We start from the raw sequence: 19,628 nt of genomic DNA, 5'->3' as shown, positions 1-19,628 counted from the left end.
AGCAACTCATCATGAACATACCCAAGAAATTTCATGACTATAGGTCAAAGGCTTGAGGCTAAAAAGTCATAACAGCTCGGGTTGCCCCCCCCAGCCCTTTTAGGGTTAAAGGAAATATACAACATTTGCTTTTGCTGTAATTTTCAGAAATGGATGGATTTGGGGGATTAATATTTTATAGCAAATATTGTTACATTGACTTGTTTGAAGTTTTGTGTTCGTAGATGCTGGAGAAGCCAAGAAAAACAATGATGTTCTTGTAGTCTGGTTCCCTGACCCCATTAAATTGAAATGGAGCAATTTATTGACGTCAGGGAATGATAAGGTCAGGGAACCAGTCTAGAAGGCTTGTACCCATTGATAGATGTGTAATCGATTGCACACAAAATTCAGACTAACTAAACATGGTAAATTGGGGGCACTATTTGGAAAAAGCCAGCGTTTTCCGACCAGCGTTGGAAATTGATACAAAAACACCACTTTTCTTGAAAAAGTCAGCACACCAGGTGCCATGATGTTACAGGATGCTTTAGACTGTCACTTACTAAATGTTGTATATTCCCTTTAAGTGATAAAACCAATGTCCTAAAACATGCACGTATAAAAGTGCATATTTTAGAATTGACTTTGTCGAGAGGGCTACATTGAAGAGCGTTTCTTACCACAACTCATCCAAACACAAACATGAGAAGAAAACTTTGGAAGAAAAGAAATCCTTTGAGAGAGAAAACATGTTGGCAAAATTCCATTTACAAATATGATAATAAAATATTCCGATATTTATTATTCTTTATCAGACATTAACACTCACTCTATTTGGCCATTCCTTGAATCTAGCGGTGGAATTGTGATTGTCAGTGTCGTGGCTGTGGTTAATGCCATATCCACTTCTGGAATGGGCACATGATTGGGGGCTGCAAATATAATAAAGTACAAGACATGTAAAAAATATGTCATTTCAATGCGAACATCTTTTCAATGCAATGTACATCAAACCTGCCAGTAGTAAAACCTTCTTCAAAATCAATGATATTGATGATATTAATTTAATTAGTTTGTGTGTGTGTGAACCTTTTAGTCAGGAGAGCCCCTCGACAGAGACTTTGTCTCTTTTGGGCGATCCTTCGGGAGCTGTTAGGTTCTTTTGTTTTCTGTTGTTGTCCTTTAATTTGTTTGTCTTGGTTTTTACTGTGTATATTTTAACTGACTGATAAATAAAGTAAATGTAAATGTCAATATCCTGTGGCCCCTATTTCACGGCTCTAAACTGCAGAATTGTGTGCATACAGTCACCAATTTTGTGCTCATAGCTCTAGCAAAACAAATCTGAGCTAACCTCGCATCACAGAATCCTAAGGGGATATACAAATGTGCATAAGCCAAAATTCCTTGTTTAATACCGCGGTCAATACTAACCGTTCCCACAGAATGTTCTGCTATGGTAAGTGGGAATGTTTTTTCCACCAAGCAGAGCCATGAAATTGGTGCCTGGTCAGTTGTGACCTGTTTTGACAAGACTTTGTCATTCGGTATCTACATATGTAAGTTATAGTCTTCCAATTTGTTTTCTCTCTTTTACAAACATTCTTTCAGATCAATTAACTTCCATTGTTGTAATGTAATTCAACAGATTTGGATTCAAGTCTTCTAACGTCAATCACAAGTCATCAAGTCTTCGCACATGTCAATATCAATTCAAATGAACTGTAAAAAAAAAAACAATCTTTGTCATTCTTCAGCAGCCTCTCTACCTTTAATTTATGATCTTACTTGTGATTGGACCTGTGATGGTCTCAAGTCGTAATGGTCTTGTCATGATATCTCCATATTTTGATCGTAACTTATAATTAGAAACCCAAATAGACACTTATAATCTGCTTTTCCTCCAGAGCAAAGTGCCTTTTTTCTCCTATTTGATTGTGGTATTGACATATTGAGGCATTAATATAAAATTGAAAGACAAAAACACCTTAGCACCATTTAAATTATATATATGAAATTGAGAAAGTACCTCATACGGCCCCAATAAACCAAACCCAAGCCTGGCTTTGTAGCAATTCAATGGATTCTGGTCCAACCAGCCTAGACTAAAATGCACAGGGGTCTTAATGCACAAATTTTGTCAAAGTACAAAGTATGTGCCACTGGTTTGGAGGTTAAAGGAAGCTTCTTACCATAATGCAACAAGTACTAAGGTGAGACACAAAATAACTCTCATAAAATTTCATTGAAGGGCAAAATCAAATATTAACAAATTTTGCATTTCCCTGATACAAAAAAAACATCATTTAAGAGATTGGTAGTGGTACCATCAAGGCAACCAGCCCCAGAAAACTTGGTGGTCCAAGAATTAAGATATCTGCATTAGAAAGCAGCAGATCATGCATTACAGTCCCACCTTAGCAAGCTTCTGATCTCCACGGAAAAAGTGTGGATATCGGATTGACTATTTGAATTGAAGACACCATCTGCCATACATGCATTATATTACTACTCCCATGACAATGCAAGTGTAAGCAAACTGGTCATAACTTCATTGGAATGTTACTTGTTTACTGAATTGATATTTTAGCTTGTATATGCAGGAAAGGCCTTAGTTGTTGTTCAAATTTATTTGCCTCGTCTTCTATCCGAAATATGCGTTTTGGTCATTGCAAGTGTACATGTACATACATTATGTGACAAGGCATGATTACCCTGGTACATACCATTAGAAAATGTGGAAACACTAGTCTGATTGTTATTAAATAAACAGGGAGCAATGGCCAATGTGCAATCCAGACGGTTTTAATTGGAACTTCTTAATTTTCCTCCTTTTTTGGTTATGGACAAGCAAGATGAAGTATGTATTAGCTTTGCTTATAGACACCTTAAAGTAATCCTTTAAGTGTTTCCATTATGTATAATGCTTTCACTAAACCAAGCACCAAAAATATACCAAATATCAAATTATCTAGATGAAACAAAACATACCAGCCCGCCTCGTATGTACCAAGACAGTGGCAGGGGGACTACTTCCAGTCTCAGTAACAGCTGTGATGTTGAATTGGTACTCCATGTTTGGTTTCAAAGCAGATATATGGAAAGTCCTGTGTTCATTAGTCAGAGTAACGCTTTGGCCTTCATCAACGTGATCTGGGTGCTCCTTCTGTCCCTGGGGGCTTGTGGCATACACAATCTGTAAGTTTATAGCACAACATAAAATGTGAAATGACTGTTTGCAAGTGTTGCAAATACTAAATCTCTTCAAAGCAACCATCTGTTCAAACTCTCGATTGAAATATTTTTAAAAAAGTGCTTGGAACAGAGGGAAAAATAACAGAGACAACATGGAACATTAGAAATGTTAAAAATTATAATACTTGCTGCCACAAACAAGCAAAAAGGCCGTCTTTAAATACCTAATTCATCATTATTTCAAAATAGTTTGGTCATGAAATCAATCATTCATAATAAACCCTTCTGCGGTTTTTAATATTGTTCTTACTTTGGCATTTTGGGGTTACTGATACTCAAGGAAACATAAATGAGATGAATAGCTTTGATTACTTTTGTAACCTTTTGCTGAGATTTTCAAAACTATTGATGTGGTCTTTATCATTCAGAGTTCAATGCACATCAGTACTTTCAATACACAGCCGTTGTACCGGCAAGGAACTATTGTCACCGTAATAGGGTTTTGTGACAATAATTAATTTGTTAGTTATTGAAGGCTAAACATCTCACTGAAAGCTTGTTACTTATGTTATGCCACAAAAAGCAGTCTTTTAATTTAAAACACTTGTAGGATGCCTTGCCCCAAAGGCAGAATATGTATACCTTCATGAACTACGTATGACACAAGATTCTCTTAAATGAAGGATTTGTCCATCATGTAACTCACTCTGTATCCTGTGGTGGAACCATCTGTGCTAGATGGCGTATCCCAAACAAGCTTGACAGAATTTCCATCTTTTAGCTCAGCCTGAAATCTGTCTGGTGCAGTTGATTCTAAAAACGAAATCAAGTAGACCACATATGATAGGCTTGTCTGAATTTCTTCAGTTTAAAGCCAAAAAGAAAAGGACAGACTTGCATTTATGTATCAATTTTAGCATGATCCATATAATTTTACATGATTCACAATTTTTAAATTTTTTTTGTTGTCTTTATATGGTAAAGTACATCATTAGTCATTTGTGCATTTTTTTTTTCCATTTGAAGCAACAAAAGGTGCTCAATATCAAAAAGGGGGGGGGGGGGTTAACAGCTTAACCTGATGAAGTTTTAGCTCAGTGAATGCTGAGAAAACAATATTCTAGGATCTCGATTTCAATTCAAAAGTTGCCGGGTTATGTTTTGAATTACCCACCCGAAATCAGTCTGGGACATATCCTCATTCAGCCAATTGCAGCTACGTGATGTCTTGCACTGAACCAACAATTTGAAGCGTGTGTGCATTGTGTTAACGTTTGCGGGCACCAGTTGCCAAATTAAATACATGTACGAACTTCAAATAGGAATTTCCAAAAATGTGTCTTTAGAGGCATCTTTGGAAATGATCTTTTGTTTTCTTCAAAATGATAGCATGCCAAAAAGAATCATTTCACAGGGAGTTTAGTGCCCTTACCATCTTTCAACCAAGTAAAATTTTCAACAATAACTTTGTCAGTTACTTTTTGGATAAATGCAAATGATGTACTCTACCTTTAAAAAGCCAGAGTCAACCATGTCTTTCTGATAACCTGATATATCCATATTACTCAATAAGCCAATTTCAAAGTGACAAGTCATATTTTGATAAAAGCATCATAAATACCAAATACAGTCACTAGTTTCAGTGTTGAGTTATAAACATATTATCGTCCAATATGGATTCTTCATCAAATTTTTGATGTGCTTATAAACAAGAGTACAAACAATATACTCCATCAACATGAAATGCTAATGTTGGATACTTGTTGGGGGGGGGGGGGAGAGGGTTCACCCTGTGGTATATTGTGGGGCCTCAACTGTGATTGGATGAACATAAACAATGTGATAATTTAATCATTCCTTTTTTTGATGTTTGCAAATGTTGTATCTTCCCTTTAATGCTTAAACTTATTTTCAGCCGTAAAGTACTCCAACCCAGCCTTACTTATTGTGTGCGTCATACAATCTGGGCACTGACGACTGGTAAAACAAATTAAAATTGCGCTCGCAATACAGATGTCGCGGTGCCGCTTTCATCAAATTTGTTGAAATATAATTTTTTAAAAATGAGATTTTGCAGGGAAAAGATTGTCCCCCCCAAAAATCGGTATTTTGGAAATAAATTTGAAAAATCAGAAAAGTTTCATCTCTGTAAAGAGAAAATTTAAGGCACAACATTCAACATCTTTGTTTACAGGACAAACAAAGCTTATCGATGAATTCCAAATGTGTCAGGATTTTTGTCAACTAGGGCCTGTCTGCCTGACAACAACTTGTAATCAACGTATCTGATCTCTCCCCCCCCCTTCATTCAAAATCAAAGGAAATTTGACATCCATCCATTTTTATCTAGATTTTTATCTATTTATTGATAATCAAAAATGCCTATATAATTGGCAGCAGAATACAAAATTGTGTGCCAAGTTTTACAAGTTCACCATCAACATTTTAAAGGTATGTAACTACATGTACATGGCTGGCCAAGAAAGCATTTTGTATGTACATAGGGGCACCTAGTTTTGAGTATCCTAGTGAAAGTACATACATGCATGGCACATCACACACCACACTTAACAACAGCTGACTTTAAGTATAACATCTCTGGCTGAATTACACAATATCATGCCAAACTCTCTACAAAATGTATGAAAATGTTTTTAATTCAACAAATTACCTTCCTTAAGTGTTGTTGCACGCTCAACGTATGAGCGTGGAGAGTTGCCCTCAGGGGTTTGAAGCTGCACTACTATAGCGTAGACTGTTTTGGGCTCCAAACCACTTATCTCTTCAGAGTGAAAATTACCAACAACTCTCCGTTGCCAGCTGTCAAGATTTGAATCTACAGACCCACTTGTGTAGTACACAATGTAAGTCAAGCCAGGGCGACTACTATCAATGTCAAGAGGTGGTTTCCACTCAACTAGGATGGAGGTTGTGCTGACTGGCTTAGCATGGACATAACGCGGTGCTTCTCTAGGAGCTGGGGGAATGTGCAAGGAATGTGAGCAATTAAACAGAGATTCAATTTATAGCTTAAAGGTACTCTCCCTATGTTCTTCAACAAATTCCTAACAAGCTTAACTCTTATGCTTTATTTCACCAAGAAAAAACACCTTTTCTTAAATTTGGGCATCTCCAACCCTCATCCAAAAAGAAAGGCTTTTCTTTCAGGCTGTTTGTATGACTTTAATTCACAGAGAGATCCACATGATTTATTGTCAGTCCACACATTTTTTTGAAAGTGTTGAAGCAATTGTTTCATAACAGAGTATAAGGCGATATTTTCATTAGATGTCTTACTGAAAAAATGAATATCGTTTTTATTGCTATAAGAAAAGTGATTGAAATTATTATTAATTAACTTGAAAATAGCATAAGAGCAAGCTATAAATATTTTATATGATCATAAAAAAATACCCTGACAGCATTAGTTCATTTTGAACTAAGGTTAAAGAACAATAACAACTCAAGAGGAACTTTTAACATGTTGATGTAAAACTTTACAGTGCCAAAAAAAACCCAATCCTATTCTACTGCATTCTCACCACTGAATCAGACTGGCTTGGCAAAAGAAAGTTTGAAGTCTTTGCAGAGTTATAAGTAAGAAATCAACGGATAGCTGATAAACCACTCTGTAAGATCCAACCATGCTGACAGAGCTTAAGCTAATATCATTAACATGCAATGCAGTATGAATGACCATATTCTTTGGGGAAATGCACCCTGTGCATGGAAAGGGGAGAAAGGGGTTTTGAAAGTCTTAGGCATTCTTACCTGGATGTGGTGTGACAAGAATCACTTCAGTTCCATAGGGACCTGAGCCAACTCCTGTATGAGCCCTCACTTTGAAGACATACTGTGTGCTAGGCTTCAAGTTAGTGAAGGTGACCTGAGTGTTGACAGTGTCATTGGTAAACTCTTGCCCTGGTTCCTTCTCCAAGTAATAGAGTATACTATAGAGTGTGATTACTCCATTACTCTCCTCATCAGATGGTTTGGACCAGGACAATTGTATAGATGTACTAGTTAATGCCCTCCCAGTGAAGTTTTGTGGGGCGCCTGTAGGTTCTAGAAAATGAGAAATTGGTCCAAACATTTAATACAAAAAATGCTTGAGTTACATGTAATCTTTTCTAATATCAACAAAAACTCACTATAGTCATGATAGTAAGAAAACTGATTAGAGTTTGAAAAGTGCATACAATTGTTCAAGGCTGAATCATGTATACATGTTTTTGTACTCCTTTCACATCCTCAAACATATGCTGATACAAACTTACTTCCTTCAGGTGTGATAACATCAGTTTCTGCTTGAAGACCATACCCTTCACTGTTCTTTGCAGCCAATGTGAAGATGTATCTCTGACCCTTATCTGGTGGAAAATATTTGAGTATAGTTCATTCAAGAAGATCATTTCAACATCCATCCTGTATTTAAACATTGATCCTGAAAATTAATGTAACAATGGGAGGCCTATAGAGTACCAAAGTGTGCTGCGTGTTCTAGTTCACGTGCATAGTGAACCAGCGTCAGACTTTGGTACCCTACAACTTGACCATGTTATGTATGCAAAAATACCTACCTGTGTTACAGGAAAAGCAGAAATGCCGTAACTTAAAATTTTCAAGACATCATGGGTTAATTTCAAAAGAGCTGCTAAGCAAAGACTACAAGTTGAAAACAAAAACTTGGTAAACTTGGTAAACAAAAGCTAACAGAGAATCTGTCACTGATAACATTTTGCTGGTAACACATTTTCACTTATACAAATTAGTAACGATTTATAGTTCTATGAAATTTACCTCAAATTACAATGACTATCATTTAATCAAATAATGAAATCATAATGTGAATTTACTTACTAAGAGTAATAGGGTAGAACTCAGTGGCTGGAGGTCTAATCTCCCGATACAGAGGTCTACTGGTACTGGTCTGGTAGCTCAATTTGTACATAAGCAGGTCTCCATGGGTATCATCAGGCCTCTCCCAATGGGCATGGTAGTCACCACTCTCAATTCTCTCTACCACAAACCTTTTGGGTTGTCCAGGAACTACATGAGTACAACATAAACACTTTCGGTTATTAAGCGGTAGAAAGCGTTACTCCTAAAACTGCTCCCCTAAAAAGTGGCGCTGGAATTTCAAGAAATTGCCATCACAATTTAAAAGTATAAGGCCATTTAAATTAGCTCAATTTCAAATATGTTGCATGAGAACACATGATATAAAAACTGTGTTGATATATACCGGTAGGACTTAACATCTTGCTTCAAATATCATCTTTCACTCGCATCAACACTTGAGAAAGTTCATATTTTCAATTTCAGTCATGTAGTTGACCCGAAGTGCTTAACATGTTTATCATAGAACATGTAATACAACACCTGAATATCATCTAACTGGTGGGTGGATGATCACATGTCATTGAGGTATTCATCACAACCCACGGCCCAGCCACACCACAAAACGGAAGCTCCATTCCACAGTAAATCAAAGTTCCATTGCATGGTTACACTTGTTACCAATCAGATGACGAGGATTTAGTCAGGCGTTGTATAAAACAAATAATTCATGCTCACATTTGTGCATTTGGGTCACGGAGTTGAATAGTTATTCTTACCATTGAACTCATAACATTCATTATTTGTAAACCCACCTACTATCTAACCAATAAGCTTTCATTTTAGTTTTCTTCCTCTAAATTCTTTGTACCTTGTCCTGGAGTTTGTACTAGTTTTGGTCTGCTACGTTCTCCATCTCCTTTGATGGTATAGGCAGCAATTTCAATTGAATAGTAAGTCTTGGGGGAAAGATTTTCCAGAATTTTTTCCTGTAAAAAAAAAACCAAATCAGTTTAATTAACAAGGATAGCAATATCATCAAAGTGAATTACAAGGAAGTAACTAAAAGAAGGGCAAAACCTACTATTGATTAACAAAAAGAAGTTTTTGTGATTTAGTTTCCCTCCACAGAAATGTTTCATCTATGTACTACACCAAGTACAAAAATATTTGTTTTAACCAGTTCACGCGGGAGGCAGTATATGCAAAACTTGTGCAGTATTCGTAACAGATGACAGATAAACACGCAGGGATAGAGACCAGAAATATCTGTCAGCGACCCGCTCGCAGCGAGCCAGGCCAGAAATGCGGGTTGTGCTGCCCAAAGGTGATGGCTTCAACCTGCCTGGCTTGAGGTCGAGTGAAAAGTAATCCCGTGCCTCTTTTCATTCTTGTCAAAATAATCCCAGCATGAACTGGTTAAAGAAAGTTAGAAAACAAAAACAAAAAACCTTGAAAACGTTCATTTCTCAGCGGAAAACATTTTGTTAAAATTATCGTCTTTTGAGGTCATTATGCACACTTCGCACTGGTAGGAGACTGTGCTGACTCTCAGCATGCTGCTGGTACAAAGAGCCAGATCTGGGGTGCACATCACATGACACTACATTACTTCAATTAGTTAAGGTGACCACATACACGACATTACTGTTTGGGCAATGCACTTGACAGCTACTCAAAATTACTTTTAGGACTAAAAAGTGTAAACAGGTTTCAAATGAATTTTATTGGTGTTTTATTAAGTGCACTATTATTTTGACAATCTCACCTTTCAATTTCTGCCATCAAGTTCTGTCATCAACTACACCCAGAAGTGAGAGGTCTATGAAAATAAGACCTCCCACTCAAGGGTAACTACCCCCTGTTTATACCTACCACCCCAACATTCTTTGAAGACAAAATGCCCACTGAATGGATATTCCAAGGGGATATTGGGTGTACAGCACTAGAAATCTAGCCCTATAAGTACTGTGTTGTGTCAATTGTGTAATACCTGTTCATCTGCGTTTTCCTATAATAGAGAAGTTAGGAAGAGAGAGGACAAACAGGGCAATGTTAATAATACTCAAACTTGTGTGACATTCTCTCTTTTTTTGCCCCATTTGTTTTCTTTTCAGTGATCAGGTCTTTCTTCTTCTTTTTTTTTTGGCGGGGGATAGGTTGTTGCAGTTAACATTAATTCAGATGAAAATTAAAATCCTTTTCTTCTGAAATGTACGTCTGTGGACATTCAAAATGCATGACGTTTCTGAAAATGTGATTTTCTAACCATGGTGACTTTGGCCTTGATTTATTTTATCCTAAATCAAAAACAAGCCTTAAAAGATCCCTCCAAACAAGTTCCATTCATAAAATTATCATTCCAGAAACTATTGTTTTTGGTTCACACCCTTTTGGCCGCAAAACAAACTTACTTAATTGGAAGATGGCTATAAAATCTTCTTCTGTTAATGATATTAAAACTGCCGTCAGAATGTGTTTGTTTTCAATGATTAGGATGCACAATGCAATAGACGTTTCAAATTATGAGACATATACAACAAAGACTTCATAACCATTCACCATTCAACAATTTCTAAACTCATTATCCACACTCAGGAGTTGAAATAATGCTGGAAACGACAAGAGTCTTTGACTAACAAAGCTTAACCTGGGAAAAAAGGAAACACTACACCAACTAATGCTTCTGACAAGTAAAAATCCAAAGTAACACGCACACCCACAATTAAGTTGCATGTATATGTACATTTGTTTGTACATGCACAGACATGTAAATGTTCTAAATAAAGAAGCAGTAAAATTTAACCTTTCAGCACTCAAAACAATGTCTAGTACTGGTAATCAGGGTTTCTCCTAGGTTTTCTGAGAAAACTGTTGACTAACTTGATCCGATATAAACGATAACATTTTTGATCCTAGCAGAATCGTTTTACAAAAGCACAATGACAAGGGATCAATGATTGATAAACATGCAGGAGACACAGAAGCAAACATGAAAGGAGAAGGACAATGGATGAAGAGTTAGGGGTGCAGGAGAGTAAGCAGACAAAGGAAGCAAAGAACAAAGATAATGTGGTAATTAGGTAAACAAAGGAGATGGTGTCAATCACAAGAGGCGTTACTAGAGGAATTGACGTCACTAATAGTCTTTAAAGTATGGTTCATTCATAAGGAGTCAAACTATATAACAAGACAGCAGATGTGCATCGACTAGAATGTGTGTGCTAATCACACAGTAACCACGAAAACCAGGGGAAAATCCTTATGCTAGGTTTGTCGCCATGGTTCAAACAGCTCAAAGAAGTGACTTTTAGCTATCTCAGAAACAAATTCCTGATAATAAGCTTGCAAAATGAATAGCAAGGGATAAAGCTACAGAATACATGTAGCTTCACAGGGAATATAAAGCAGTACATCTTACCCTTATATCTGGAAGTGGAACCCACTTGACTTGGGGTGGTCCTAATGGGTCTTCATCAGCAGACACAACTTGAAAGTGAACTTGGTACCCACGGATTTCACCATGTTGTCGATCCAATACAGGAGGGCTCCAGCGAACGGCAATGGTGGTTGAATTCAAGGCTTCAACACTAACCTTGCGTGGTGGACCTTCTGGAACTGCATCAGGGGCAATCAAATATCCAGCAAAACGTGGCAAATTAAATTACTAACATTTGGAAAGTGCAATGTAGTTAAAGTGTGCTAGTTTTGAGTTTCATTGCTATTTATTTAGCAATGCAAAAGTTATTCACTTTTGAATGAGACATCAACCAAAACAAAATCTGCCCATGTTTAGTTATCGAATTATTACTTTACAAGAGCAAATTATTGGCTGCCAGTCAATAATTCTGTTCTCGCAGGGTAGGCTGGTTCCTGCCCCACACAGTATGGACTGAGAGCCAGCCTGCTCACAGTTTGTGCCCAAACAAAAACTTTTCCAGAGGGTTCCAGATGTCAAAAAAGGAAAAAGAAAGGTTTTTTTTGGTAGGAGTAAAACAAAGAAGTTGAAAATTTATTAATAGAAAAAAAAGTTGAATTTGTTACAGAACACTTTAAATCTAGCAACCTACAAAGTACTGTTTAATCTTCACTGTCATTTCCTGTCTTGGTGCCTGAAAAATCCAGACTTTTTTAGGGGCTGCAAAGCCATGTCCATTTTGCAACAAAAATTGCCAAGTGGAATTCTACCTATGGCTTTTAAATGATGTTTTATACAGGGATATGAACATGTGCTTATGCTTAGGTGTGAAAGTGTTGCCCTTTTATTTGGATCTCATGCAAAGAATTGTTTAAAACTGTGAACATTAAAATTTGGGCGCTAAATGTAGCCTAGAGTAAGAACAATGTGGCTATTTGCCGTGAACGTGTCCCATCAGGTTTTGGTACTTTCTTAAGCATTATTTAATCACTTTAAACAAGGATAAGCTCACTTTGTGCAGGCTACACAAAGTTATATTGACCATGTTAACAAAATCAGGTTCTTTAATTGTTTTCATTTGGTGCTGTAAGTATTACAGGACTGTTTGCATGACTGTATTTTGTATGATGCTTTAAGTGGTACTCACAAAAGCCTTTTAGTTTTAAGCAACATAAAGTAATTGCCAGCTTTGTCCTTGTGTTTGTAGAACATAAAGAATACTGAATCATCACCTGTGACATGTGTTTTGACATGATGTAGAAACTTAACAAATACAAAGGGCACAAAAGTCACACATCACAATTTAACGCAATTTTAATAAATGCTTTTAACAGAAAGAGCAAGGTCTACCTGTATCTATGGATGCTGTGCATTGTCAGGCAATGTGCATTCAACTAGTTAATGAAAAGAAAGCAGGCCATTCAGAAAGTCAATGTTTAAATTTGACCCACCCACTCGCCCCGAATTTTGATTTTCAAACATTGAATGACTACTCAATATATCCTATACACTAAAGAACAAAGTAATGCTTCAAATGAATCAGATAGGTAAGGTCAATGCTCTCCCAGCTCAGGAGTTTTCAATGGCCTTTCCAGGCTTATCAGCATGCAACTTTGAAGTTGAAACAGAAGAGGAAATTGCCAAGTACACAAAACTTTGCACAATCATTTCCAGTTTTCTATGACACTGTATTTTACTTTGTTGTGATTAGCTTTTCTTGTGTCCAAAACCATGTCTCGATAGTCCACCTCATTCCAACGGTAGATAAATGGGGAGATCGTGTGAGTGTCGATGACCCTTCGAGCATATTGGGACGAGGTTGGGTTTTGTGTAAACATTAAAGTACACAGAGGTCGGCTATTGCAACAAGGTTAACCAATGACAGCGGAACAGCACAGACATGACAGACATCTTGAAGAGGTCGCTGAAGAGGGTTATTTTGGTGTTTTTTCCCTTCTTCTTTTATTTTTGTTTTCTATTACATTAATTCAAAACTGAATTTCCATTTTCAGTTATTTCCTTTGAAGATCTAAATTTGTAAACATTGACTATTCTGAATGGCCCCTTAGCCATGGTCAACTATGATCTGTTTAAGGTTTTATCCATGTTCCTCATGTACCGGGGTAGGTAATCATGGTTACAGTCATTTTAGCTGCAGTGACACTTGGAGCAGTGTGAAATTATGTTTTTGCATTTAACCATAAGACTGGACAGACAACAATCTTTGCATTTGGTAGTATTACACACATATTATTTATAAAAATCAAGGTTAATTACTCAAAGTGTCTGTGTCTTTTATATTAGTAAAAGATTTACAAAGCAAAGACATGAGTGCAAGGATGACATGTGTTAGGTTGTGAAATTGTTTTCATAAGTAATTCACTGCACAAGAACAAAGTGTGATGAAAAAGTGTGGGAGAAATACACATTTCATAATTAACTGTGGTGTACATACAGTCAACTCCAGTAGTAACAAATCTGCCAGACCTCTCCAACTTCTTTTTCATATCCGAATATCCAGCAGAGAGCTGGTTTTCCCATTCATTGCACATGTACACATGGTTTTGTTGGTGCACGTACGTTTGTATAACACTTTCAAAACCGTCACACTATTTTTTTACAGTAAATAAAGATATTTCAACTTTGTTTGGAAGTGTTTTTGATTGTGTACTAACTAGTATTTCAAATGTCTTGATAACAGAAATCCCCATACTTTTACATCCGATGGAATTAGCAGCGATTATGAGCCACGCTTTTTAAATTTAATTGCACATGTACGGCGACAAATCACTGTTATCAGATCCCACAATAATGAAGACCTGTTTTTGACATGTTTGAGGCACAGTTTTCAGAAAGAAGCACATTAACCCCTACAAGGGCTCTTTGGGGGTCAAGTACCAAATACCACAGAATACTACAGGTGTTGTGCACACTTGTATGGAAGGAAATGCATACTACAGGTTACTACTGAGTAGTACTATGTAGCTTTAGGTAAGGTTAGGGTTAATGACTTCAATCAATAATCAGCACTTGTCTCCAGGGTCCAAAATTTGTTACCTGAAAACCACAATTTCCAAGGTTGTATGTATTCTACTTTTTAACCATTTTTTTCAAACATCATTTTGTTGGAAATGTTTTTAGTGCCCAAAAGTGCACATACACGTACCAGTTGAAAGTGCTCCTTTAAAGGGAAGATACAACATTTGAAAACATCAAAAAACAAAATGATCAAATTATCACGAAATATCTTACTGGATTGTTAGGGAATGACAGTCTAAAGCATCCTGTAAAATTGTTGCTCCTGGTGTGCTGACATTTTCAAGAAAAGTTGTACTTTTCCAACGCTGGTCGGCCGACCAGCGTTGGAGAAAACTGTCTTAATTTAAAAAAACCCAAAAAACTGCTCCTAATTGTTCATATATTCTGCATTTTCTTCGCAATTATTACACACAGGTGTGAAGTGGTACAAGCCTGCCAGACTTATTCTCTGACCTTACAATTCCCCAAAGTCTATAAATTGCTCAGTTTCATCTTAAGTGGGGTCAGGGAACCAGACTACAAGAACATGAATGGTCTTGGTTTTTCAGCATCTACCAGCCCAAAACGTGTAACAAGTCAGTTTAACAATATTTGCTATAACATTCTAATCCTCCAAATCCATTTATTTCTGAAACTTGCAGCAAAAGCAAATGTTGTACATTCCCTTTAACAGTTGTTCATATGCATACAAGTACTAGCAATGATTGATATGTCTAAGGAAGCCAATTAATCAGCACGACATGGACAGATGATGTAATGTATCCATCTTGTATAAGCCCAACAAAAGCCGCATTGATTGTACAGTTATCTCTCTCTGTCTCTATCCTTGAATGCTGTTGCCCTGCTAGTTATTTGCAAATGGTTGCCTTGCAAAGCCACGTCACCACCTGGTCGTCTGCGAGGTTAACAACAAACAGCATGCTGCATGGGCCACGACCATAGATAACCGCAGCACAAGATTATCATGCTACATGCTACACACCATTAACATTGAAAGAAATAACCCCAGCTCACAAATTAAGCTTTATAATGCAAGCATTGCCTATTTTCACAGTTTTCAAAGAGGGTTTGTTGTAAATGGGACACAAACAATTTTGTTTCTTTTCTGCACCTGGGTTTTTAAAAATATCCATCTAAACCATGTGTGGTTTTTTTTCTTTGTGGAAGGATGCCATGCTAACTTCCTTGATATGATTTTGCACATGCTGTATGGTGCTCCTGACATAATGCAAATTGAAAAAAAATACTGTGGTTGTAAAAAGTAGGTCATGTTTAGCGCACTTTTCACAGAATATTTCTCAGGCATTTCCTTCAATCTTTGGACATTGTGTGTGCTGATTAGGGCATTTTGGCCATTTTGGTTGTGAAATAAGATTTTTATTTTAGGGCATAGTGGCAAATGCAACAACGGTACAATGCATCACGCTATCATGTGAAAGTTGGACTCAATGAATTCTGGTCTCTTTTGTCTTACATGTACATGTACTGTACGTGTATTTAACTTTCACATGTGATGTGTCACTGTTCTTATTCTATCCACTAAGGAATGTGCAATACAACCAAGTACAACAGCAATGACTGCATGTGACAACCTATTAAAGGGACACTAGGTCCTGGAACAGCCCAATTGGGCTACAAAACGCGCTTTGAATGAAATTAATTTGATCGGAAATAACATTTAAAAGTAGGATATAAACATCCACACAACTATCCTTTCAAAACTGGGCGTTTTTGTGTAATTCCTGTATTATGCGTGCGAGAACGAAATTCGGGGTCCACTTTTGCGACCCCATAAATGATTTCATTCGTGAAGTGTTCGTCTTTTGCGGACATTGAAGAAACCACTATTTTTGCATTGGTGATTGGTCACCGCTGTTCCCGAGACACACAACGTACACTGAGAACGACACGAAAAACGTATTCATGCTCCGTCGTGTCCGATGTAAACAAGTGAGGTTTTTTTTTGTCTTTTCTCGGGAACGGTAAGACATTAGGTTGGTTTCCTTTCAACCAGATGTTTGAAATAGGCTAAGTAAACAATCCAAAACATGAAATTTTCGAGGATTTCAGGACCTTGTGCACCTTTAAGGTTGAGGCCTGCAATACTATACGCAAATAAATGCATTTCAAAATGAAAGTACTGTTAAAAGACTCAAAGTAAAACTATAGTTAAAAGAAGCACATTAATCAGTAAATTGACAGGCAGAATACAGTGATTAGTTGCATTTATGGTGAATATGGTGAAATAATTAGACAGACAAGATGGCAGATTGAGCACATTAGGGAGGTGTGATATGCATATAGCAGGGAAGATGTAAAGGTAGTGATGGGAATGCTACTCAGCTCAGTTATCAAGGATGGTGTTGTTCATGTGCTGCTGAATAACTAATGGATGGTTAGGAAGAAGCACATTGGCATGATTCTTCAGAATAAACTCAAAAATGTACATACCATCTTCATCAGTTTCAGCACTTATTGGCCGGGATGCAGGCCCATCCCCAATCTTTGTAGACGCCAACACAGTTATCTGATATATTGTCCACTTGTCAAGATTTACCAAGACACAAGATCTGTCATTAGGCCCCACTGCCAGTAACATTTCGTCTTGCGTATCCACTTCTCCACTACGAGGGACTTTCACATAGCTGACTTTATAGCCTGTTACATCGCCATTTTGGCGGTCTTGAGGTGGTGGTTCCCATTCAATCCGAAGACTTGTAGAACTCAGAGTAGTGGCTTTGACATCTTGTGGGGGAGCACCAGGGACTAGTGGAAGGAAGGGGTCAGTGATATGTACAGCACACAGGTTACACAACCAAGGTTAACATCAATATACTTTATATTGGAAATTACAACAAGTTTAAAGGAAATACATGTACCGGTATGTACAACATCAGATAATACACACGTCATTTTAACCCTTTCAGTCCTACACCCAAGATTCCAAGTACATTCATGAATCTGCAAATATCGTCACCATATTGACGAAGTGACGAAACTGCCCAAAAAGCAGCGAACCAAGTTTTGAGAAAATCAAAAATCAAGACTTGTCACTGGTTAAAACGCAAAACTGAGTGTGATTGAAGTAATTAACAATCGGTGCAATTTTCCATCTTAAAACTTGGCAGATTATGTAGAGGACATCATAATATGTAAGAATTTTCAAAAATGTCAAATTCCTTAAATCACTGGTTTTGGACAGATTCGTCACTTCTTCAATTGGGTGAAGATATACCGGCTTTGTGAACAAGTATTCCGGGAACTGGAATTGGCTACATCAGAGATCGATTCCTCAAAGAAGTGGAATCGATTTCCGATTTTGGAATCGATTCTATTTAATTTTGGCGTGGATTCGCCCAAGCCTACCTGTGACTGGATGGCAAGCATGTGCACTGCACATCTGTTATGCCATTCTGCACATTGTTCACTTGATAGAGTGACATCATCTGCCTATAATTGCTTTCATTACACAACTTACCAGCTTGTTCTGTGCGAACTGATACAATAGGTGTGCTAGCTCCCTGCCCTGCCCTGGATTTTGCAGCAAGGCGTATGTTATAGACTGTGTTTGGCTTCAAATCTTCGAGGGTGTATGTCTCTGCTTTAGGAATACTCCTATGTTCATCATTTCCAGTTTTTGAGTCATTGTAATACAGCTCATAGTAGAGAATCTGAGCCTCAGTTTCACGTTGTCTCCATGTCAAACGGATCTGTGTTGCAGAGATGGCTTCACCAACAAACATTTCGGGTTGGCTAGGAACTAATCAAGCAATGTGTAAAACAAAGAATTACATGGAGGTTACATCATCCAAAATAACATAACGAATCAAAGGAATGTCATTTCATACAAATCAAGGCCAAAGAAAAAATTGTGTGTTTACGGTAAACTGATCTACCTGCATTTTGTTAGACTAAAATGCCGACCTCAAACTGTTTATTGACACCTTTGCTGAAAATATAAAATAAAGTGTATTTTACAAATATAATGTTTTCCCTTTGCTAGTGGTTTATGTTGCTCCAACCAAGCATGCTGCCATGTCTCATTGTCTTGTGCCATGTTGTGTTGTGCCGTTAACATACACATGACAAATCATGTGGTCCTGGCCAGCCACGATATGTTGCACCAAGTCTGCAAATCCAGAAATGCTATGACCGTTCGATAAATTTTGCGCCATTTGTTTCTATTTGTGTAATCAAAATAATCAAAACATAGAATTATTATGTTTCCCTGTAATTAAAACAAAACAAAATTTTGACACTGACAGGACAGACCAAAATGAAAGGAAATTGAAGTCATATTTCACACTGTCATAGCCGAGAATTAGCTGGTTCTAGGGCTGTCCCAAATATACCAAATATACTGAATATTCGATCATCAACCAAATATTCGAATAGCTTTTGGCCGGTTGGAATCTTCAAAAACAAATATGCACACAACTGTGATGTTATCGTAAAGTTGTGGCGCATTATCGTCAGGTTCCACTTTTTTTGTCGACGGTAACTTTTTTGTCAACAGCGGTTCATTGTTTCCATCCTTTTAGCAGGTTGAAGCCCTTGACAGTTATAAAAATACTTACAACTGTACTGCAAACACTCCAGGAACCCATATCGATTGCCGGACCCCAATTTTATATGTCGCCCTGTGTGCACCTTTTCAATGGGGGGTGCCATCATGAAATTTGCGACGGACCATCTGTCACCATCTCACAAAATGAGTGTAATGTGAATAGTCTAATAACCCAACCTGACACTTACCCTGACCTACATTTTATAATTTAAATGTGTATGTCAACAGATAAAAGCTAGATGCTTCGTACAACGTCCGCAATCGTGCAAGATTAGACGAAAAGCAGGGAAATTTGCACATGACACCAAACCAATATGTTTCATTTATTATAATGAATTTTATCATTTATGTTTATGTGTTATACTCAAACTCCAATAAAGGTAGACAGACACCAAGGTTAAGTTTGTTTCTGCATTCAATAGGGACGTTGAACAATAGAGGACAATAGGGTCCCCAATTCCAGAGAGGTCCCCAATTTGGATTCGTGTACAAAACATATGGGAGGTCTTCCTAAAAAGTTGCAGTACAAACAAAAGAGGGACAATAGGGGGTCCCTGATTGCAGGCAAATACAGACTTGCGTGTGCGT

The 19,628-nt window shown here is 37.3% G+C and overlaps 1 protein-coding gene across 4 annotated transcripts in view; it reads right to left on the bottom strand.

Annotated features, from left to right (window-relative positions):
• The window catches only part of LOC119728261 (tyrosine-protein phosphatase Lar-like), a 70,103-nt gene that overhangs the window by 8,749 nt on the left and 41,726 nt on the right, over positions 1-19,628 (bottom strand). For 3 of the 4 annotated variants that reach the window (XM_038200421.1, XM_038200420.1, XM_038200422.1), the window contains exons 9-20: positions 17,952-18,233; positions 16,925-17,239; positions 11,438-11,634; positions 10,010-10,027; positions 8,888-9,005; positions 8,038-8,226; positions 7,455-7,547; positions 6,949-7,242; positions 5,849-6,154; positions 3,884-3,990; positions 2,974-3,178; positions 812-914 (exon numbers count right to left, since the gene is read on the bottom strand). In XM_038200421.1, the coding sequence (XP_038056349.1) occupies positions 812-914; positions 2,974-3,178; positions 3,884-3,990; positions 5,849-6,154; positions 6,949-7,242; positions 7,455-7,547; positions 8,038-8,226; positions 8,888-9,005; positions 10,010-10,027; positions 11,438-11,634; positions 16,925-17,239; positions 17,952-18,233 (2,227 nt within the window). The remainder of the gene's footprint in view (positions 1-811; positions 915-2,973; positions 3,179-3,883; positions 3,991-5,848; positions 6,155-6,948; positions 7,243-7,454; positions 7,548-8,037; positions 8,227-8,887; positions 9,006-10,009; positions 10,028-11,437; positions 11,635-16,924; positions 17,240-17,951; positions 18,234-19,628) is intronic. The other variant, XM_038200423.1, reaches the window with a different exon arrangement.

This window comes from Patiria miniata, unplaced genomic scaffold (assembly GCF_015706575.1).
Source record: "Patiria miniata isolate m_02_andy unplaced genomic scaffold, ASM1570657v1 HiC_scaffold_20, whole genome shotgun sequence".
Lineage (NCBI taxonomy): Eukaryota > Metazoa > Echinodermata > Asteroidea > Valvatida > Asterinidae > Patiria > Patiria miniata.
Note: the sequence above shows the minus strand (reverse complement) of the source record. Positions and strands in the feature narration are given on the sequence as shown.